The 23,043-nt window shown below is 39.9% G+C and overlaps 1 protein-coding gene across 2 annotated transcripts in view; it reads left to right on the top strand.

Annotated features, from left to right (window-relative positions):
- Gfpt1 (glutamine--fructose-6-phosphate transaminase 1) overlaps positions 1-22,186 on the top strand; it is a 56,838-nt gene extending 34,652 nt beyond the window's left edge. For both annotated transcript variants that reach the window (XM_075983581.1, XM_075983582.1), the window contains 8 exons: positions 3,062-3,159; positions 6,181-6,301; positions 6,839-6,996; positions 12,734-12,848; positions 15,508-15,635; positions 16,683-16,850; positions 17,531-17,692; positions 18,363-22,186. In XM_075983581.1, coding sequence (XP_075839696.1) covers positions 3,062-3,159; positions 6,181-6,301; positions 6,839-6,996; positions 12,734-12,848; positions 15,508-15,635; positions 16,683-16,850; positions 17,531-17,692; positions 18,363-18,407 — 995 coding nt within the window. In that variant the 3' untranslated portion in view covers positions 18,408-22,186. The remainder of the gene's footprint in view (positions 1-3,061; positions 3,160-6,180; positions 6,302-6,838; positions 6,997-12,733; positions 12,849-15,507; positions 15,636-16,682; positions 16,851-17,530; positions 17,693-18,362) is intronic.
- The last annotated feature ends 857 nt before the right edge of the window (positions 22,187-23,043 follow it).

The raw sequence follows: 23,043 nt of genomic DNA, 5'->3' as shown, positions 1-23,043 counted from the left end.
TCCTTTATGGATTAGTATATCTTATCATGTATTTTCTTCCTTTATGGATTAGTATATCTTACCATGTATCTTCTTCCTTTATGGATTAGTATATCTTATCATGTATTTTCTCCCTTTATGGATTAGTATATCTTACCATGTATCTTCTTCCTTTATGGATTAGTATATCTTACCATGTATCTTCTTCCTTTATGGATTAGTATATCTTATCATGTATCTTCTTCCTTTATGGATTAGTATATCTTACCATGTATTTTCTCCCTTTATGGATTAGTATATCTTACCATGTATTTTCTTCCTTTATGGATTAGTATATCTTACCATGTATTTTCTCCCTTTATGGATTAGTATATCTTACCATGTATTTTCTTCCTTTATGGATTAGTATATCTTACCATGTATTTTCTTCCTTTATGGATTAGTATATCTTATCATGTATTTTCTTCCTTTATGGATTAGTATATCTTACCATGTATTTTCTTCCTTTATGGATTAGTATATCTTACCATGTATCTTCTTCCTTTATGGATTAGTATATCTTACCATGTATTTTCTCCCTTTATGGATTAGTATATCTTACCATGTATTTTCTTACTTTAAGGATTAGTATATCTTATCATGTATCTTCTCCCTTTATGGATTAGTATATCTTATCATGTATTTTCTCCCTTTATGGATTAGTATATCTTACCATGTATTTTCTTCCTTTATGGATTAGTATATCTTACCATGTATCTTCTTCCTTTATGGATTAGTATATCTTATCATGTATTTTCTCCCTTTATGGATTAGTATATCTTACCATGTATCTTCTTCCTTTATGGATTAGTATATCTTATCATGTATCTTCTTCCTTTATGGATTAGTATATCTTACCATGTATTTTCTTCCTTTATGGATTAGTATATCTTATCATGTATTTTCTCCCTTTATGGATTAGTATATCTTACCATGTATTTTCTTCCTTTATGGATTAGTATATCTTATCATGTATTTTCTTCCTTTATGGATTAGTATATCTTACCATGTATCTTCTTCCTTTATGGATTAGTATATCTTATCATGTATTTTCTCCCTTTATGGATTAGTATATCTTACCATGTATCTTCTTCCTTTATGGATTAGTATATCTTACCATGTATCTTCTTCCTTTATGGATTAGTATATCTTATCATGTATCTTCTTCCTTTATGGATTAGTATATCTTACCATGTATTTTCTCCCTTTATGGATTAGTATATCTTATCATGTATCTTCTTCCTTTATGGATTAGTATATCTTACCATGTATTTTCTCCCTTTATGGATTAGTATATCTTACCATGTATTTTCTTCCTTTATGGATTAGTATATCTTACCATGTATCTTCTTCCTTTATGGATTAGTATATCTTACCATGTATTTTCTTCCTTTATGGATTAGTATATCTTATCATGTATCTTCTTCCTTTATGGATTAGTATATCTTACCATGTATTTTCTCCCTTTATGGATTAGTATATCTTATCATGTATCTTCTTCCTTTATGGATTAGTATATCTTATCATGTATTTTCTTCCTTTATGGATTAGTATATCTTATCATGTATCTTCTTCCTTTATGGATTAGTATATCTTATCATGTATTTTCTCCCTTTATGGATTAGTATATCTTATCATGTATCTTCTTCCTTTATGGATTAGTATATCTTATCATGTATTTTCTTCCTTTATGGATTAGTATATCTTATCATGTATCTTCTTCCTTTATGGATTAGTATATCTTACCATGTATCTTCTTCCTTTATGGATTAGTATATCTTATCATGTATTTTCTTCCTTTATGGATTAGTATATCTTATCATGTATCTTCTTCCTTTATGGATTAGTATATCTTACCATGTATTTTCTTCCTTTGATTTGTTTTATATGTGTGTAGGCTCATGTGTCATGGCATGCAGGTAGAGGTCAGAGGACAACTTGTAGGAGTTGGCTCTCTCCTGTCATGTGGGTCCTGGGAGTAGAATTCAGCTCATCAGGCTCAGCAGCAAATGCCTTTACCTGCCAAGTCATCTCACCTACCCAAATTCATCATTTTTAAAAAGTAACTTTTTTTTATGGGTTGAACAGATGACTCAGAGGTTAAGAGCACTGACTGCTTTCTTCCAGAGGTTCTGAGTTCAGTTCCCAGCAACCGCATGGTGGTTATAGATGGTGATAACCCTAACCCCAGCCGTAACCCTAACCCTCTATATTAGGATCTGATGCCCTCTTCTGGCATGAAGGTATGCGTACAGAACACTCATATACATAAAACACAAATAAAATTTTTAAAAATAACTATTTTTAAAAGATTTTTTATTTTATATGTATGCATGTTTTGCCTATTGTATGTATGTGCATCATGTGCATATGTGTACCTGGTGCTAGAAGATGTTAGATCTCCTGGATCTGGAGTCACAGACAGTTGTAGCTGCCATGTGGGTGCTGGGAACTAAACCTGTGTCCTCTGAAAGAGCAGGAAGTCCTCTTGACCACGGAGCCATCTCTCTAGCACCAAATTCGTCATTCTAAATGGAATATTCTGCTTCATTTTTTTTTCTTGTTATGTTCCCCAGGTTGGTCTTGAATTACTTGAATTACTTGAATGGCTCTATTGCCTCAGCTTTCTAATAAGATTCTGAGTTTTGACAGAACTTTATAACAGTCATAATCATGGCCTCAACAGGCTCAAGACATAGAAGAGTTCTAACATTCTGGAAACTTCCTTATGCCCTGTTGTCCAAATCCAGTGTCAGATGATCTGCTGGTCCTGTCCCTGTAGCTTTTCCTTTGCGGTAACTTAATGTACAGAGAGGAATGAAAAGTGACTTAAAGTGAGTCAGTGCCTGCTGAGTGAGGGGAGGGACCAGCTAAGCTGTGAACTGTTAATTTACGTAGCTACAACAAAATAGTCTTATGGGAAATATGAATTGCTTAAAACAGTAGTATTGGTTTTTCAAATTGACAGTGGATATTTATGAAAAGAAATTTCTGTTTATATGGTTTTCTCCTAAGTAATTATATACACAAATTTCTATTTCAGTGAATTTGGGAGGTTTGAAAGATCACATTAAAGAGATCCAGCGGTGTCGGCGGTTGATTCTAATTGCTTGTGGCACAAGTTACCATGCTGGTGTGGCAGTAAGTGCCTTTTACATTTTAGTTACAGTGTATTGGAATCAGGGTATCTGCTGCTCAGTATTTCTAGTAACATACCATGTAAAACTGTATTTAAAACTTTAAAAGTTATTATTGTATGTGTACATGATATGTATAGGGAGGCATGCATGTGAAGGGCAGGGGACAACTGGAGTAGGTTCTCTCCTTCCACCTTTGTGAGAATTTTGAGGGTTCAGTTCGCTCTCCAGACTTGTGTGACAAGTCCTTTACCTATTGAGCTATCTTGCGTTAGCCTTGTAAAACTATCTTATTAAAACATGTTATTGTGTCATTTTTTTACATGACATTTCAGGAAAGGGATAGAGGATGTTCTAGTTGCTTTGTTAATGGAAGATGTGCTATAGAAAGAAAGCTACATATACATATAGGCTGCCTTTGATTGACATCATAACTAGAGTGGGAAGGGGCTTTGCACTGACCTAAGTAGCCCAGAGAGCATGCCTTCTTGTAGTCATTAGGTGTTGTTTTTTTGTTTTTTGAGAATATAAACTAATAAAAATGAGTTAATTCAAAATGTAAAAACTAGCTAACAATACACTTAAGTAATTGGCCAAGCCGTGATTTAAATAATATACTTTGGGAGTAGCAGCCTCCTACTACACCAGATCTAAGATCCTTCTTCCTCAGCCTCTTAATATAGCTTTTGGGGTTTGTTTATTTTGCTTAGAATTGCCCACTAGACTCAGACAGATGGCCAGTAGTGACTTTTGTGAGCCTCAGCAGGCTTTACTTCACAGGTACTTTTCTGCAAAGAAAAGAATTCTGCTTTTTAACAGAATTAGTTTGTTTATTTATTTTTTATTTTCGAGACAGGGTTTCTCCGCAGCTTTTGGTTCCTGTCCTGGAACTAGCTCTTCTAGACCAGGCTGGCCTCGAACTCACAGAGATCCACCTGCCTCTGCCTCCCAAGTGCTGGGATTAAAGGTGTGCGCCACCACCGCCTGGCCAGACTTAGATTTATTTGTTTTATTTTATGTGTGTGAGTGTTTTGCTTGCAAGAATGTCTGTGCACCACTGGTGTGCCTGGTGCCCTTGCAGATCAGAAGAGGGCATTGAATCTCCTGGAATTACTGATGTCTGTGAATCACTGTGTGGCTGCTGGGAACTGGACCAGAATCCTCTGCAAGAGCAGCTGATGTTCTTAACTACTAAACTATCTCACCAGCCCAGACTTTGCTAAATTAGTGTTTAGAAATGGAAAGTCCTGTGTTGGGGACTTCCATTGGTTGTCAGTAAAGAAACTGGGACATGATGGCCACTTAAGTTAGATTCAACTGTAGTTTCTTCATAAGTGTAGATTACACACGGCATACACAAGTCTCTTGCGCTCAGTTTTTGCTTTAAGATTGGTTTCCAAAGTTCATGATAATAATTTTTTATTTGCTGCAACATAAATATTTACCTCTTACTCTGTGGGAGCTAATTTTTGTTTTTCTTGAGACAGGGTTTCTCTATATAGGCCTGATTGTCCTGGTCTTTAGACCAGGCTGGCCTCAAACTCTGCCTCCTGAGTGCTGGGAATAAAGGTGTGGGCCACCACTGCCTGATGAGTTATGTTCATTTTTAATATCTGGTAGGTTGTTAGGTTTGTTTGTTTGAAGATAAAATTCCAATCTAATACATTTGTAATCTAAGGGGAAATTTTTTATTTACATTTATTTGAAGGAAAACATTTAGCTTATTAGTGTCAGTATCTGATTTATGAATAATTATAAAGCACACCATCATAAAAGTAATTAAAAGTAGGAAACTTAATTTTCACATATTTGGCATTCATATTTCTCTAATATTTTTATTATCATGTTGCTGCAATGTTGTAAAAAACTCCCAAACTAAAATAACTGTGGAACCAAGCACAACAAAACAATTCTCTTTCAGTTTGTGGGCAAGCAAAAGTTCCAGAGCTGTGGAGTATGGACAACTTTGCAGGGGTCTTTTAGTTTCTCTCTCTCTCTCTCTCTCTCTCTCTCTCTCTCTCTCTCTCTCTCTCTCTCTCTCTCTCAGCATGCATATGTGACACATGTATAGGTCTGGCTGGCGTCAGAAGAGGGTGTAGGCCTCTTTGGAACTGGAAGCGTAAATGGTTGTGAGCCACTAGTCCTGGGTGCTGGCGAAGAAACTCAGGTCCTCTGCAAGCAGCTCTCCTGCACCAGCCCTCGTGGCTTTTATTGCTTTAAAGGAGGAACACATGGAGATGAGACTAGAGGCAGGCAGAGCGGGGCTGGCCTGAAGAAACAGGTGACGGGCTAGTGGGCGAGAATGTCTGTTGTCAGCGTTAAAGCACCACCATGTGTCTGTGCATCTACAAGACTTAAGAGATTTTGGTGCTTACAAGTTTGTGTTCTGTTGTTTCTAACTTTCTAACATTTGGAGTAGAAGGAATATGTGTATCATTGACATTTTAATTTTAAATATCAGGAATTGGAGAGTTAGAGATAACACACAAGTTCATTCAAAACAGTGCTTTTTTTCCTCAAAATGTTCCTTTGTGTGGATATATCCGCTTATAAGAATGTTTGCATGGAGCTTAGAATTATGACTCACACCTTGTAATCCCAGCACTCAGAAGGCTGAGATAGGAACCTTACTGCAAATTTGAGGCCAGCTTCAACTGTATAGTGAGTTCCAGACGAGTCTAGTCTTGAAAAATAGGATTGTTTTAAAACACTTGTATTAAAGTGTTAGCAATGCTTATCTCTTGCATAGTGGGATGTTGAATACCTTTAATTTTTTTATTCTTTAATTTGTATTACTTAATGTTTTCCAGATTTATGCCTTGTTCTTCTTTTGGCAGCGCTGGGGTTGGAAGCAGTGATGGGGTTGGTTGGCCTTATGCATGCTAGGCAAGTTCTCATCACTGAACTATACCTCTAGTCTGTATGCTATTTTTATAAACACAAAAGTAGAAACTGTACGTTAAGACCAAAGAAGTTCAATGAATAAGGATGTCTGAAGGTAGATTGTGTTCTCTTTTCTCTCTAGACCCGTCAGGTTCTAGAGGAGCTGACAGAGTTGCCGGTGATGGTGGAGCTTGCTAGTGACTTCTTGGATAGAAACACTCCAGTCTTTCGAGATGATGTTTGCTTTTTCATTAGTCAATCAGGTATGTTCATTTTAGACTTTAAGGGGAAAAAAGTCACTGTAAGTCAATTTTCCTAATAATTCTATCAAATCTTTTAAGAACTAATGCTTAAACTGGTATTTCAATGACCTGGTAAGTACAGATTGACTTCAGTCATACTAATATTCTTTATGATTCAGTAAAAACGAACACCATTTATACATACAGCTTAAAGAGCTTAATTTTCAGATGAGAAACAAAAGAGATCCTAGAAAGCCTATGTCTTGTAAATGTATGGTTTTTGTTGTTATTTGAGACAGGGTCTCACTATGTAACCTTTGTTGACCTGAACTCACTAGGTAGGCCAGGAGGGCCTCCAACTCAGTAATTTGACTGTCTCTTCAAGCCAAGTGCTGGGAGTAAAGGTGCATGGCACCGTGCCTGGCTATATCTTCTAAGTTTAATAAGAGCTTGCCTCATGCTTTATTTAAAACAAATAAGTTGAAAGTGTGGCCAGCTTTTCATGTAAGAAGCGGCATACTCTGAAACTGCTGTGTTGCCTTTGTCCGTTTTACACAGGTGAGACAGCTGATACCCTGATGGCTCTTCGGTACTGTAAGGAGAGAGGAGCCCTAACTGTGGGGATCACAAATACAGTCGGCAGTTCTATATCAAGGGAGACAGATTGTGGGGTTCATATCAATGCTGGTCCTGAGGTTGGCGTGGCCAGTACAAAGGTAAATCCTTGGTTTCTTCTACGGCAGTTACTTAAGCATCCTGTTGTTGAGGGGTGCTGGTCTGTGGGTCAGTTGATGTGTTCTTTTCCCTGGTGTAGTCTTAGAGTTTACAGAGGACAGTGTTTACCAGGTCTGCTTTGAAAAGATCTCTGCCAGCTTTTCCTGTTTGTCATGCACAGTCTCTATTCTCCAAGTACAATAACTCCAAGCAGTCATACACCACCCTGTTACTGGTGTAGTTGGGATTAGAAAAGCAGTAAATTAGAAATGGACAGTTTAATCCAAACAATTATTGATGTTTTTATTTTATTTTTTATTTATGTATTCCTGGTTTCCTTAAGTATGTCAGAATATGACACTACTTTTGAAAAACCGTAACAAGGAATATACTTTGTAAAACTGACAATTAAAAGTAAAGCTAGTTGGGTGCTGGGTAGATGTTCGTTGTTTAAGAATGGTTGGTGTGAGCCGGGCGGTGGTGGCACACGCCTTTAATCCCAGCACTCGGGAGGCAGAGGCAGGCGGATCTCTGTGAGTTCGAGGCCAGCCTGGTCTACAAGAGCTAGTCCCAGGACAGGCTCCAAGACCACAGAGAAACCCTGTCTCGAAAAACCAAAAAAAAACAAAAAACAAAGAAAAAAGAATGGTTGGTGTGGTAGGCAGTGGTGGCACACGCCTTTAATCCCATCACTCTGGAGGCGCAGGCAGACGGACCTCTGTGAGTTCAAGGACAGCCTGGTCTAGAGTCAGTGCCAGGACAGGTTCCAAAGCTCTACAGAGAAATCCTGACTTGTGCAAGCTTAAGGCCTGAGTTCAAATCCTCAGCACCCATGTAAAAAGCCTGATTATGTCTGCCTATGACCTTTGGGTGTGTGGAGACAGGAGGATCCTGGAGGTTGTTAGCTGCCAGCTTAGCTCCAGGTTCAGTGACCAGCTGTGTTTGATTAAGTCAGAGTGGTAGAACAGGGTACCTTCAGCCTGCTCCCCAATGTTCGCGCATGGATACATGGATGCACACTCACAGTGCAATATCTCCCTTCCCCACACAGAGCAATAAGATATATACATAAAGCTTCAAAAGCAGAAATGACAGGATAGTATTCATTTCTTTTTAAATATTGCATCTGTAGGAGTTTCAAAATACCTTGGTTTTAAAGGTGTGTAAAACTGCTATCTGTAGTTGAGATATACAACTTTTTGTAAGTTGTATAAGTATATAAAATACAAAATGTTACTTAGGATTTTTGAAATTTCAGCTTACCTGTTTTTCTGCTTAAGTTTAATATTTTTTGTTGATTGATATGTTTCAGTGGTTTAGGCTTTAATCCTTAAATCTCATGGAAAACTTTTGTGGAAAATTTGTGATTCTTAGTTAAAAACTCTGGATATTTTGTTTTTGTTTTGAGAGTCTTGACATTACTATAATTTACACATAGTTGAAATGTGAATTTTCTCCATATGGTGATTAAAACATGTGAGTTGCTTGTGCTTAGGGCCATCCTGTGGGGGAGTGAATAACGAGCTGTTTGTAGCAGAGTCCAGACAGCTCTGATCAGGGATGGGCACACAGTCCTGTCCACGCACGTGAACCACCGCACTTCAGCATGTGTGGAGAGACAGATGATTGAGTTGTAGGGGATGTACTTTACAAAGTATTCTTGATCCTTTATTCATGAGAGCTTGAATTTCTCCATCGTTTTATTATGAAGGTTTTCATGCATGTAGCAGTTATAATGACTTAACACCCATTTACCCACTGCCTGGATTCCACCATGAGTCTTTCTGCAGTTTTAGGAAGGTGCAGCTTGCACTGCCATGTGGTAAACTTACTTGGTTGTGCGGCTGTCACCACACAGTTTTAGGAGACTGTGTTCACAGAACAGCAGTTATTCCTTTGTGCTCTTGCCAGTCCGTGCCCACTCCTAACCTCTGGCTTCACGCTCAAATCTACTGCTTTCTCTTACTAAATATTGTGTCATTTTCCAGATAGTTCTCATGAATAGGAGTTTTATGAGACATGTCTTCTATAATTGGCTTTCACTTAGCATGAAGCCTTTGAAGCTTGTTCATGTTGTTAGTATCAACAGTTTTTCTCTAAGAGCAAATCCTTTTAATTTCTTAAAATTTGAAATATTCAGATTTATAGGAGTTACAAAGTTGTGTTATCAGTCAGCCTCACATTATCATAACAATAGCTGAGGCAACTAACATGATCCCTAGAACCTGTATAGGGGAAGGAGAGAACTGACTCCCTCTAAGTTGTTTTCTGACCTCCACACGTGTACTGTGGTATGCACCCCTTTCCCCCTCTGAATAAATAAATCTTTTAATAAATAAAAATATCTTCATTAAAATCTTTTAATAATTATGGCAGCTTATTTATTTATTATTTAATTATTTATTAATGTAATACAGCTTCATTCTTCCTGGATTCTAAAGTAATTTTGTTTTCAGCTGTCTTAGTTATTCTTGGCTTGGTGTTCTATAAGATAGGTTCTGGGTTATTTCATTACAGCAGTTTCTGAATGGGAAGTGAGTTTGTATGTTTTAAGTAGTCACAGAAGTTGCTCCCCATCACTGCTCAGTGATGAGCCTGTGTACAAGTTTCCAACTCTACCTGAGAAGATAGTTGGTTTAAAAGACTGTTACTGACTTTCACATAGTATCAGACCAATGATAATTTGGTGTTTCTTTCGGAATTGATGGTGCCAGTGTGCAGAATTTGTAGTTCTTGTTATTGCAGGTGTTTAAAATTTTACCACACTGCTAACTTAGGGTTTTTTTGTTTTTTGGGTTTTTTTTTTTGTTTTGTTTTGTTTTAATGTGCCTAAGTAATTTTGTTTTGAACTTAATAAAAAGAAAATCAAGTTGGAAAGTTCAGTCAACATTTTCTGGGTAATTTTTTTTTTCAGACCGTAGTAGGTTGTAAATGTGAGGTGTAGCTTATTTTTATCATATTGAGTTTCTTGGTATGCACAGATGAAATGAAAACTATGGTGGCTGGGACACACTCATTGGTAGTGTGACATTAGTGGTGGACTGGAGCGGCTAGACTGAGTGCTTGTTGCTAGATCAAGTTGGATTTGGAACAGCTTCATATCTTAGGGGACCAAGATCCTGTTAGTGATTTTCTCTTCATTGAAAGACACATCCATAGTGACAAGGGGAAGCTGACACTTAGAATTCAGAACATAGGCTCCATTCATACTTCAGCGTGTATGTGGTTCCAATCTGCTGGGGGGATGAAATGGGGACAGGTGGCTGTGGAGGCCAAAGGTGTCCAGCAGAAGTGGCAGGGTCTCACATAATAGTTTGGCTGAGGTGTCTCCTCAGCATGACAGGAGCATAATCACTTAGGAATTGACTCAGGGAAGAATGCTAGAAACTGGGTGTAAAACCGTAATAACTTCCTGAATAAAGACCTATGCACAGCACAATATACCTAACAATTTAGCAATGAAAATTAAGTAAAAGTCTCCAAGGCCTAAAGCACAAAAGCTTTCTTTGAAATAATATTGAGTCCTCCAGGCATATGGCACATGCCTTTAATCAGCATGGAGGTGGAGGCAGGTGGATCTCTGAATTTAAGGCTTACCTGGTCTACACAGAGTGCTGGGACATCTGGGGCCACACAAAGGAACCCTGTCTCAAAAGAAAACAACCACAAAAGTAAGAGAAAAAGAAAAACAGACAAAGAACAATAAATTTGTCAAAAGAGTGAATATTATTAGCTAACACACATGAAAAGAAATCCTAGTTTCTTTGGACTGAAGCTATGAATGACAGGTTCTTGTGGTGGTGTGCACCTGTTGGGGATTACTCGAGCCCTTAGGTTTGAGATCAGCTTGGCAACAAAGGGAGAAGACTCCCATGTGGTGAAAGGACAAGCACATGAGCCACCAGCTCCAAATAAATAAACGTTTGGAAAAGGTTAAGATGGTAGTCATTTGTCTAAAAGATAGTTTTGACTCTCTGACAAATTTTTTTTTTTTTTTTTTTTTTTTTGGTTTTTCGAGACAGGGTTTCTCTGTGGCTTTGGAGCCTGTCCTGGAACTAGCTCTTGTAGACCAGGTTGGCCTCGAACTCACAAAGATCCGCCTGCCTCTGCCTCCCGAGTGCTGGGAATAAAGGTGTGTACCACCACCGCCCGGCCTATGCTTATTTTTTAATTGAATGTTTTTTGAGATAGGAGTTCATGTATCTCAGGCTGGCCTCAAGCTTGTTCTGTCGCTAAGGAGGGTCTTGGTTTTTTTATTCCTTGGGTTCTGCCTTCCAAGTTTTGGGATTATGGGTGTGTGCCACTATGTGTGCTTAATAACTTTCTTTTATTGAAAATATATTTTTTATACATAATAAATAAAGAAAAACTAGGGCCAGCAAGGTAGCTAAGTGAATGAAGTTGCTTGCTGCCAAGCCTGACAACTTCAGTTTTACCCTGTGGACCCCATAGAAGGAGAGAACTGACTTCTAGAGGTTGTCCTCTGACCTATACACACACACTCACAAGTAAATGTAAGTTATAAATACCAATATGTTATCATAGGTTTGCAGATGCTTAATTTTACTTACTTATTTAGATTTTCCTTTAACTTTTAGTTGTTTTTTGTTTGTTAAAAAAGTAAGAATGAGGACCTGTGTGGGGATACCTCTGTCTGGACAGTGTTAAGTTTCCGGCACCTAGTAAGGAGCTGTGCCTGGTAGTTTGCGTTTATCATGGGGAAATGGAGACGGGTGGATTGCTAGGACTTGATTACCAGTGCAGCATAATCAGTGAGCCCTAGGTCCCAGTGAGAGACTGTCTCAGTGAAAAATGCACAGGGGGCAGCTCCTGAGGAATCCCTATGGTTGGCCTTAGGCCTCCACATGCACACACGTAGGTAAATCTCACCCCAGGGTGCCCTCTTCCTGTAACTCAAGCGCAAAGTGAGAATGAGCTAAGTGTGGTAGCTCACACCTGTACCTTGTGCACTTGGGAGACTGGGGCAGGAGAATTACTTTGAAACTAACCCAGGGTATGGAGTATGACCCTATCTTTAAAAGGAAAAGAAAAAAAAAAGTGAAAACGAGGAAATGCCAGTAGGCAAAAATTAAGGAGCGGAGGTGGGGCATTTTATAGCTATCCACAGATCTCTTAGTGCCAGGAGCTCTGTCCTTTCTCCTCACTGTGGTTAGGCACATTCAGATTATCAATCTCTTGTTCCTCTGAGGGGTGTGAGGAGGTTCAGAAGCACTAGTATTTTATGTAGGTCTGAGATACCTAGGTGCTTTGTGATTAAAAGTAGAGGTAGATGCTAAGCCAGGCCAGCAGCAACAGTGTTGCTTTTAAAAGATGAAGAGTGTGGGGGCTGGAGAGATGGCTCAGTGGTTAAGAGCACTGCCTGTTCTTCCAGAGGTCCTGAGTTCAATTCCCAGCAACCACATGGTGGCTCACAACCATCTGTAATGAGATCTGGTGCCCTCTTCTGGCCTGCAGACAGAATACCAAGAATAGTGTATACATAATAAATAAATAAATCTTAAAAAAAAAGAAAAGAAAAAGAAGGACATAGGCACTAGCCTGACGAAGTTGGTGCAGGAAGAAAGCGTGGAACCCGGGCGTGTCCAGCTTTTTTAAAAAAAAAAAAAGATGAACAGTGTATACTATGAAGAATTGGGATTTAATTTAAATCTTTTTGTTAAAATTTCCAGGTTCTTAAAATGCACCTGGAATTAATTTTTGTCTTCTTTGGTGTTTTAGGCTTACACCAGCCAGTTTGTGTCCCTTGTGATGTTTGCCCTCATGATGTGTGATGACAGGATCTCCATGCAAGAGAGGCGTAAAGAGATCATGCTTGGATTAAAGCGGCTGCCAGGTATGAAGACACTCATATTTTAGAGGTGTTTTAAAATATAATTTTTCTTAGCATCGAAAATAATAGGTTTCTTTCTTTTTTGGTGTTTTGTTTTTGAGGCAGGGTCTCACATAGCTGAGATTGGCCTCAAACAGTAACCATTTAGCTGAGGATGACCTTGAGCTTCTAATCCTCCCACTTCTTCTCCAAGTGATGAAATGACAGGTGTGGTGTCCTGCCTGGTTCATGTGATGCTGGGGATGAGCCCAGGGCTTGGTACATGTTAGGCAAGCATCTCTACCACCAGAACCACATCCCCAGCCCTGGATTGCTTTATAGACTATAAATATTAATCTGTTGAAGCACAGTTGGCAAAGATTCCATCTTAGAGACTGGCTCTTCACCTTGTTAATCATTCCCTTTGCTGTGCAGAAGCTTCTTAGTTAGCAATAATCGCACTCAGGTTACACTTGGTTGGCTGCCATACTGCACTGTGCAAAACTGTGGAAACTTGAATTCCATGAAGTCCTACTTGTCAATTCTTGTGATCATTTCCTGTCTTGGTGGGAGTCCCGTTGTGGAAGTCCTTGTCTTTGCCTGTGCTAGTGTCTTGAAGTATTTTCACAATATGTTTTTCTCCAGGAATTTTAAGTTTTGGTTTTTCTTCAGGGTGAAAAATAATGAATCTAACCTTTTTTATATGTCAGTACCCATGTTTGTATATTGAAGACATAATTTTTCTTCAGAGGTGACTTTTCTCAACATTTTTGTCAGACGGTGGCTGCTACCTTGTGGTCTGTCCCTGGTCCTCTCTTCTGTTGGTCTGCAGTCACTCTCACTCTGTCGTATAGTCTTCATCTATGCAGTGTCCTAGGACTAAGCAGAGTACAGTTGGGTGTTGGGAAGCCTCCTCCATTACCCTTTCTGCTTAGGATGGCTCTGAATAGTTGGAATCTTTGGTACTTTTTTTTTTTTTTTTGAATTTTCGAGACTGGGTTTCTCCGTAGTTTTTGGTTCCTGTCCTGGCTCTTGTAGCCCAGGCTGGCCTCGAACTCACAGAGATCCGCCTGTCTCTGCCTCCCGAGTGCTGGGATTAAAGGCGTGCGCCACCACCGCCCGGCTCTTTGGTACTTTTTATGTTCTGCTTGAGCAGTAGTTCTCAACCCTCCTAATACTGTGACCCCATAATACAGTTCCTCGTGTTGTGGTGACCCCAACCCTAAGATTACTTTTGTTTCTATTTCTTAACTGTAATTTTTCTGCTGTTATGAATCACAAAACAAATATCTGTGTTTTCTGCTGTGAAAGGGTCCTTTGACCCCCAGGTTGAGAACCACTGTTGTAGAGCTTCAGCATTCCTGCCCTCACAGCAGTGACCAGCAGAGAGCTGGCTCAGGCCTGTCTGCTCCAGAGTTATTTCTAGGTACCTAGAGCAGTGCTACCTTCCCACATACTTCACTGCCTGGACTGAGCCTCCTGCTGCCTGGACTTTTTTGGCATGTCAGAGTCTGTCTCTTCCTTCCCTCTCCAGCTGTCTCCCACTGATGTGTGCAGCTTGAGCTTTAGCTTCTGACTTGAGACTGTCTTGGGCCTAGAGTAGTGCAGTTTTTAAATTTAATTATTTTATTATGTGTATAGGTATTTTGCCTGCAGTATATATCTGTGCACCACATGCATGCAGGTTCCTGTAGAGGCCAGAAGAGAACATCGGATCCCCTGGAACTGGAGTTATAGATAGTTGTGAGCCGCAGTGTGGGTGCTTGGATTTGAATCTGGGTCCTCTAGAAGAGCAGTCGGTGTTCTTAGCCAATAAGCTATTTATCCAGCTCTGATTAGCTTAGTTTTAAGAAGTAGGTTTCTTTCTAAGCTTGTGTCTGACCACAGAGTCATAAAATGACGGAAGGAACCCCATTGCTGGAGGATTCACTGTCTGCAGACCAGTACCTAACTTGAGGCTTTGAGGGCTGTAGTTTGTCGTGTGGGTGGGACTTCTCATCTCTTTTTCAGGCTGTGTGGCTTACCTTTTGGATGAAACTTCTGTTTCCCTTCTCCCAGTAAGGGAGCCATACATAGGTCTAGAGCTATGCTCCATTTGGTTACTTTTTGCCTGGTGGCTTTTCTGATCTTTTTTTGAGACCAGGTCTCTTGTATCCCAGGTGGAGTTTAACTTAGTATGTAGGGGAGAATGACCTTGAACTCTTGATTCTCCTGCTTCTACAGGTATTATCCACTATGCCCAGTTATATGCAGTTATGGGGCTTGACCCTGTGTTCATTGTAGGCAAGCACACTCTAACTCTACCAGTTGAACTACATCTTTGACCCTTTGAGTCTTTTTTTTTTTTTTTAATTCTAACTTTTCTCCCTGACTATCACAGGAGGCAGCTTTTGGCCCACCACCCTATCTGGAAGTCTAAACTAAGGCTCTTTATTTTATTTTCTATATGTTTGATGTGGAAGGGACTGAACAGTGAATGAAGTTCTCATCTTACTCCTGGTGCTGTGGTTTGTAGTTGCATAGTTAGAAGGTCTTTCTGTTTTTGCCTCCATGTTAAGAGAATTTCATGCTGATGCCACAGAGAGGAAGTACTGGTCTTTGCTGTTTGCTTCCAGTATAGCATTGTTACTTTATCTATGTATTGCTCCTTTTTCATAGGCTGGGCTAATCTTTATCTTAACAGACTTGATTAAGGAAGTGCTGAGCATGGATGATGAAATTCAGAAACTGGCAACAGAACTGTACCACCAGAAGTCAGTCCTGATAATGGGACGAGGCTATCATTACGCTACGTGTCTGGAAGGAGCCCTGGTGCGTTTTCTCACTTAAGTTGATTTTACTCCTAAAGACTTAGGGACAGGCCACATACACTTTTTGGTTTTTCGGAACAAGGTTTCTCTGTCTAACAGTCCTAGCTGTCCTGGAACTCGTTTTGTAGACCAGGCTGGTCTTAAACTCACAGAGATCCACCTGCCTCTGCCTCCCAAGTGCTGGGATTAAAGGTGTGTGCCACCACCACCCGGTGGGAACGTGTACTTTTATTTATTCTGCAGTACTAGGGATTTAACCCACAGAGCGCCAGGCATTCAAAATATCACTGTGCCTTGTCATTCATTTAGTTTTGTGTGTGTGTGTGTGTGTGTGTGTGTGTGCACTCGTGTGTGTGCACTCGTGTGTGTGTGTGCACTCGTGTGTGTGTGTGTGTGCTCGTGTGTGTGCTCGTGTGTGTGAGCACATGCATGGGTGGGAGGTGGTATGCTTCAGTACATGTGTGGGAATCGGGACAGCTCAAGCTGGAGTCAGTTTTCTTCCAACCGTTTGAATCCTGGACATCAAACTCAGGTTGTCAGGCTTGGTGGCAAGCATCCTTATCTTGCTGACTCCCCACATACTTGTAAAACAAATGAATTGAAATGGGCAAAATGTTTAAAATGCCTCTGTTTATATATTGTGGTTTGTTTGCCTTAAGAAGATGCTGTAAAACTTAATTCAAAAGTGAAAGCCAAGAAAAGTGTTTACATGGGAACTAGGGGTTAGCATTTTAAGTTGGGCATACATGCAATTGAAATATGAACAATTGACTTAAGGTTCACTAGATAAGAAGTTGAAGTGAATTAAAAGGCACAGCATGACTGATGTTGATAGTCTGAATCCTTAAGAATACTCTTTGTAGAACTTCAGCACTGTGGTTGTTGGTGTTTTGGAAGTGATGATCTGTTGTTGGCTCTAGGGACAGATCAGTAGTAGTCTTTAATACTTCCTAGTAGACCTAACCATCTCAGATGCTTTGTGTAATATTTCCTTAAAAGTAGAATTTTGAAAAATGAACTAAAGACTTACCTGGTTCTTTAATTCTAGAAAATCAAGGAGATTACTTACATGCACTCTGAAGGCATCCTTGCTGGTGAGCTAAAGCATGGCCCTCTGGCCTTGGTGGACAAGTTGATGCCTGTCATCATGATCATCATGCGAGACCACACTTATGCCAAGTGTCAGAACGCGCTACAGCAAGTGGTTGCACGGCAGGTAGGTCAAGTGCTGTAGGTCAAGGTTAATAGCCTGGAGCTCTGTGAGCAGGGTTACCAAAGCATAGGTGAATTTATGCTAACTGTGCCAGACCAGGCCTGGGAGATGACCGCAAACCATGCTTGGTTGCCAACTTCTTTGCTGTGCTGTTTATGTATAGGGAGCCAGAGGCTTAGCTTTTGATGGTTCCTGACCATCCTCTCGCTCATTATCAGCTCTCATAATATAAGATCTAAACCAGAACTAGGCCCTAGTCTCCGGATTCTTTCTTCTGTCAGTTAACACAATGTTTTCTTTTTACTTTAACAAGATGAAGTATTTCCTTCAAAAGAAACTCTAATGTGTAGAGTTTACATTAACATCATGAATGCTGTGCCTCACATTCTCCCACCATCAGTTGGCTTATGTTTAATTCCAGAGATATTTCTCACTCAACACATTGTACTGGAAATAAAGTTGAACTTCAAAGGAAGGCGAACCTATATTCAAAGTACTAAGCTTGGTGTTTCTTTCTTGTGTAAATTTTTGACAAAAATCTACTGAGTTCCACAAAAGCTGTTCGTGCCCATCTACATGAGCAGTCAGAGCGTGTCTGTGTATCTTGCAGTATGGAGCACATGCTCACTTGTTGCCTAGCATGTACTTCTCATGATTGTGTCTGCATGTGGTTTTCTTCCCAGGGGCGCCCAGTCGTGATCTGTGATAAGGAGGATACTGAGACCATTAAGAACACAAAAAGGACAATCAAGGTGCCCCACTCAGTAGACTGCTTGCAGGGCATTCTCAGTGTGATCCCCTTGCAGCTGCTGGCTTTCCATCTGGCTGTGCTGAGAGGCTACGATGTGAGTGACCGCCTCTGTAGAACTCCGGGGTGGCTTTTGAACTCTAGGGTACATCTTGATATAGTTAGTCCCAACTTTTTTTGTTTTGTTTTTAGATATTTATTTATTTAGTTTGTGTATATACATGTCACAGTTCATGGGTGGAGGTCAGGGGACAACTGGTAAGAACTGGTTCTCTCCTTCTACTCTGTGGGTCCTAAGGAGTGAATTCAGGTTTGGCAGCAAGCACCTTTGCTTGTTGTGTCTCACCAGCCTTCCCAGCTTTCACAGTAGCTCTTGAAGATGCTGCACCTGTGTCTTCGTACAGCCCAGTCCGTAGTTTACATTGCTTTCTTCTTACCCATAGGATTTGAAGAAGCCTTGGTGTTTACTCCAGGCCTTAGACTGACTGGGCAGGGGCTGTGATTGGCATTTTGGGGTGGGACAAGTCTGTGTTGTTTGGATCTCTCCCACAGTGAGGCTGCAGGACTTGTAGCATTCTTAGTCCTCTTGCTGTTGCGGGAACCAAAATATTCTGTCGTGTTTCCAGGGTTCCCTGTGAGGTCTGCCTCCGTAGAGGGACTGAGGTAGCTCTCCCGGTATATATTAGCACCTTCCTCTATTGTTTTTCAATTATTTTACAAGATAAATTATATGATTCTATTTCTTAATATAATTCTCTTTTTTGCAGGTTGATTTCCCACGGAATCTTGCCAAATCTGTAACTGTAGAATAAAAGGCATCTGAAATTTATGACAGTTAAGCAACATGAGACACCTTTTGTATTTAAATTTTTGATTTAAACTGTTGCCTCCTGAAAGCCTTTTTAGTAAATTCTTATTTATATATCAGTTATAATTATCCCTCTCAATTAATGATTTTGTGCAATTGCCTCATTTTCAATAATACATGGGGGCGTTTGATTAATAGAATTTAAATTGAACCTGAAGTCAGAGAGATTTTAGCTGTAGTGTTGTATAAAGAACTGGATAATGAATTTCTGGGTCCTCCACTTCAATCATGAGGTTTGTTGAGTTTTTGAGATGATTGTTGTTTTCCCATGCCTTGATTCAGTCAGACTGAATAAAAGACCAATGCATTTCATTGGAATACTCAAAAGTCAAAAGCCAGTGTGTGCTAGTACCTGCTGAAGGCTTTGCTACATGATTTATAAGTTGCAGATGCTGTGGTTTATTTTGAAGCTTGTCTATATTTTGTTTGTAAATCAAACTGTTCACCTAAAAAAACCTAAGTTCAGTTAAATTGGTCTAAACATGGCTGTCATCTCTAGGTAGAGGGAGCACGTGGGCAGTGTGCGGTACATTGTGTCCTCCGTGCTCAAATAAAACACCGTGTGGAGTTGTGTGGCTCTCTGATCTGAACTACTTTAGACCCCAACAATGTGGCTGGATGTTTGAATATAGGACCTGGGCATCCTACTCCTTGTTTCTTTCCCTCCTCAGAGTCGTTTGCATTGCCTTGAAACTGTAGAGCTTAATTTAAAAAAATAATATTGTTGAATGACACCCTGTCTCCTTTGACATCACAGCAGAGTTGCTGTCGAGCATCTCAGATTGGTATTGGCATGTTCAGTTCTCTCTTCAGCTTTGTCCCAAGTCCCTTCCCTGCCTTGCTGCAGAAAGCATCCCCTTGTGGCAGTTTGGAGGTTCTTCTTGATAACTTGTGGGATTTGCACTGGTCATTTGATCTTCAGTGTATGTGGTAGATGAGGCTTAGAACTTCACATACTTTCCACTGTGGAGTGACATGATTTAGGGTTGCTTTCTAGATGTTTTCCTTTGTATTGTCTTGAGTCCTGTTTAGGAATGAATGCAGTAGGAAGAAGTGATATTGACATGCCTTTATGCTGATAGTGTCAGAAATGGAGGTCGACAATTGGGATAAAGTATTTAAAGTAGAACATTAGTTTGACACCCTATAAATGTGTGGAATAATTTCTTCATAGAATTATTTGGGTCAGATCATGTGGCTGTAGGAAGGTAGTTATATTCAGTTAGGTCCATTTCTTTCAAAAGCTTTCACCGTTATTGTGGAAGTGCAGTAGTGGAGTTGGTGGCTCACTCTTTGTGTTTGAACTTGATGTTAAGCATTAAGCAGTTCATGCTATGCCAGAAGTGTAGGCTTCTTGTGAAGGTGGGTTGAAGACAGAGTTTATATAACTTTGGAAGGTTTCACTTCCATCGATAGAGACTGGAAACCTGATTTTTTAAAAACATAAGACAGGGTCACAGTTTCTACCCCATGTAGCTGCTTTAGTTATGTTTATCTGTTCTAATTATTTCCAAGATTTCATGTTTGTCTAGCATGTGTATCATGTCATTTCTTGTGTTTGACATAATAGCATGGCTACTCATAGTTGTATGTGTTTCGTTGTTGTCTTTTTTCATGTGTTGCTCTGGAGTACTGGGTGATGTTGGTACACTAAGACATTGTGAAATGATCACCACAATATTCTTAGGTCATCCATCACCTCAGTTACTGATCCAGAGTCCTCTTGGAGCTGCTTTGAATTATACAGCTCAGTTTTACTAATCACCCTCTATGTAATGGAATATCGGAACTTAATTCTTCTGTCTGGCTCTGACTCTGAACCCATTCACCAGTTTCCCTTCCATACACACTCCAAACCAGAATAAATCCTAAAAGCCAGTCAAAAGCCCAAATGAAGTATTTTCTAAACAAATATTATTCTCTTCCCTATCCCATTTTGCTTTCTACCCTGGTTAATGTAGTGATTTTAAATTCTTTTATTAAGTTAGTTCTTAACACCCTGATATTTTAGTGAGGCAAGCCTCTGAGTGAGTGAATGAGTTGACCCAGTTAAAATTAGTATAATATAGGACATGAAAATCTAATTTTTCAAAACAGAATATCCTGCAAAAGGGAGGCTTTCTATAAAAGTTCTTTCTTGTAGTGTGTTTAAAGTTTAAGTTCACACATACATCCTTTCCTGGGAGCCCTTGCTAGGCAGGGAGGACTGTGGAGGACTCAGTTAATGGTTACTTTGAAGTCAACTTTAAAAAAAAAAATCACCTATGCCATAGGAGTGAAAAGGCTACAGACAGTGCAGTACTCACTCGTAGTTTGTGGCTGTCTGCAGCTGTGTCTGAACCCCAGCTGTGAGCAGCTGTGTGCTGGGCAGCAGAGCTATACCTTCAGAGCAGTTCTGACGTCCCTGGTGGGTCTGTTTCTTGTGAAGACACAGGTGGAAGAGTGGAGAGATGGAGCTGAACTGAGGTGTTAAATGCTGTGAAAGGGTTTGTTTACTTAAACAGTGCTCCGCGTTCTGGAGCATCTTCGTAAGCAGCTGTCCCGGTCTGTCCACGATACGTGGGTCTATGGTACGATAAAGAGCCGCAGTTAATAATATGCTGAGATAAGCCACTGTGTGTCCCCGCTCCTCAGAGGGACGCTTCAGGTACTGTGCAGGAGGCTGTTATTCTGTGTCCTGGGTGGTTTCTGAGGTAACACGGTTGTCTCCCTTTGAATCCAGGGCCCTTACCTGAGTAGTTCTGAGGAGGGAGGAAAGGAGCCTGTTCTTGGTCCCTTGTAGTATTCCTCTGAAAGTCATTTTTATCACTCTTTAGAGAAGGAAACCAGCTGAACTTTAACAAACACACTTTCAGGTTTTTTTTTGGGGGGGGGGCAGTCTTTTGTCTTTTTTTTACAATGAGGATTCTATAGCAATAAAAGAAACTAAGGTTACTGTTTATTAAATACTATAACTGGTATGATTTTTCTAAAAAAAATTAAAAAGCACAATCTCATTGGAAAGTGTTTATTGAAAAAGAATTCATAATTCACATTGAATTTAGGAAGGCCAAAGAAATGGAAGGGAATGGTAAAGACATTTTGGTTCATGACATCCACATGTTTAATGAGTTGTGTCTTCAAGAATACTAGCAGTGTTTTAAACTTGGAGATGGATTTCACATGATTCTGTTTAGTCTCAAGTTTGGAAGTTTTAACATATAAGTTGGTCTTTCTCACTGTATTTAAAGATTGTTAAGTATTTCAGTGTCTCTGTAGCTTGATGAATCGAAACACGTCCTCAGACCCAGGATGGTGACAAATAATGAAGCTGGCATTGGCTTTGAATAGTGATGTCCGTGGTTAAGCAACTGGAGCTGTGTTGTGTAACTAGCTTGAGTGGAGTGCTGTAAAAGACAGCAGGACAGAAGGCTGATGAGGACGGCGTGGAAATTCTCGCATTATCTTGTTTTCTGTACCAGTTTCCAGAGTGAGTGTAGTAATGGTCTTGTTAACTTTTCAATATTCTCTGGGTGAATGTGTTTTTCCATGAATAAAGTTTTGCTATCTGTTGAAATTATACTTCTGTGGACTGGGGGTTACAATAATCATTGCTCTGTTTTGATTTTGTTTTCTTTTCAATGAATGTTTAGTTTTCTGAGCCAGATGGTTATTTCATCCTCATGTCCTGTTAAATCAATCCCATGACTACACCGGAACTGTGAATAAATTACCCAAAACCTTGCTGTGTGTTTGCTCCTTTTTGATAGAGCTTGGGATGGCACCTGGGCCTCACACTCTAGGCCACAACCCATAGTATTTCATTTTGAAGGGTTTACCAGTGATTGAAACTCATAGGCATGTAGCATTTTTAAAAAGGTTCTGTCTTAATATAGCCAGTGTTTTCTTTCATTGTTAGTAAACATGTTAATGTTTTATTTCTGTTACTTTAAAAAAAGAAATGATCATACAATTATCCAGACCCACATGTCTCTAGGCCAGCTCCCAGCTGTTTTATCATTAGACAGCACTCTGATATCACACTCTGATGCATAGTACTTCACATTTGAAAAATAATTCGTGAACAGGTTATTAGACAACAGTGATGAGAAAGTTGAAGATGCATTGATAGCCACAGGAGCAGGAAGAGTGAGGGTGAGTGGCGGTCACACCTGGCCTGCACTGGGCACTTCATAGGTAAAGTGTCCAGTATAGAACTGGAAACAGCAGGTCCATGCTGGCCTGCCCTGGCTGGGCCTCTCATACAGCTCAGCCTCTGCCCTGTTCTTCCCCTCATCTTCCTCTGTTCCCTCTGCTTTCTGTGACAGGATCATGACCTCCTCACCTCCCCACCATGGTTTTGGTATAAAAAATTTCTTTAAATTTGCCTCGGTTGCATGTTGATTTGACTTAACAGTTAACAAGAGCCAGGAAGTCCTAAAAATTAAAAATCTGCTCTCCCCCGGGGGTGGGGCTGAGAGCAGAATGGTTCTTCAGCTGCCCTGATGAGGGGACACAGCAGAGGTCTCTCCAGTGACTAATGATACACGGCTCAAGTGAAGGGCTATTACCAGACTCTGAACGGCCTCTCCAGTGACTGA

The sequence above is a fragment of the Microtus pennsylvanicus genome, chromosome 8, assembly GCF_037038515.1.
Source record: "Microtus pennsylvanicus isolate mMicPen1 chromosome 8, mMicPen1.hap1, whole genome shotgun sequence".
In the NCBI taxonomy this organism is placed as follows: Eukaryota; Metazoa; Chordata; class Mammalia; order Rodentia; family Cricetidae; genus Microtus; species Microtus pennsylvanicus.
This window is presented reverse-complemented; position numbering and strand designations above follow the sequence as displayed.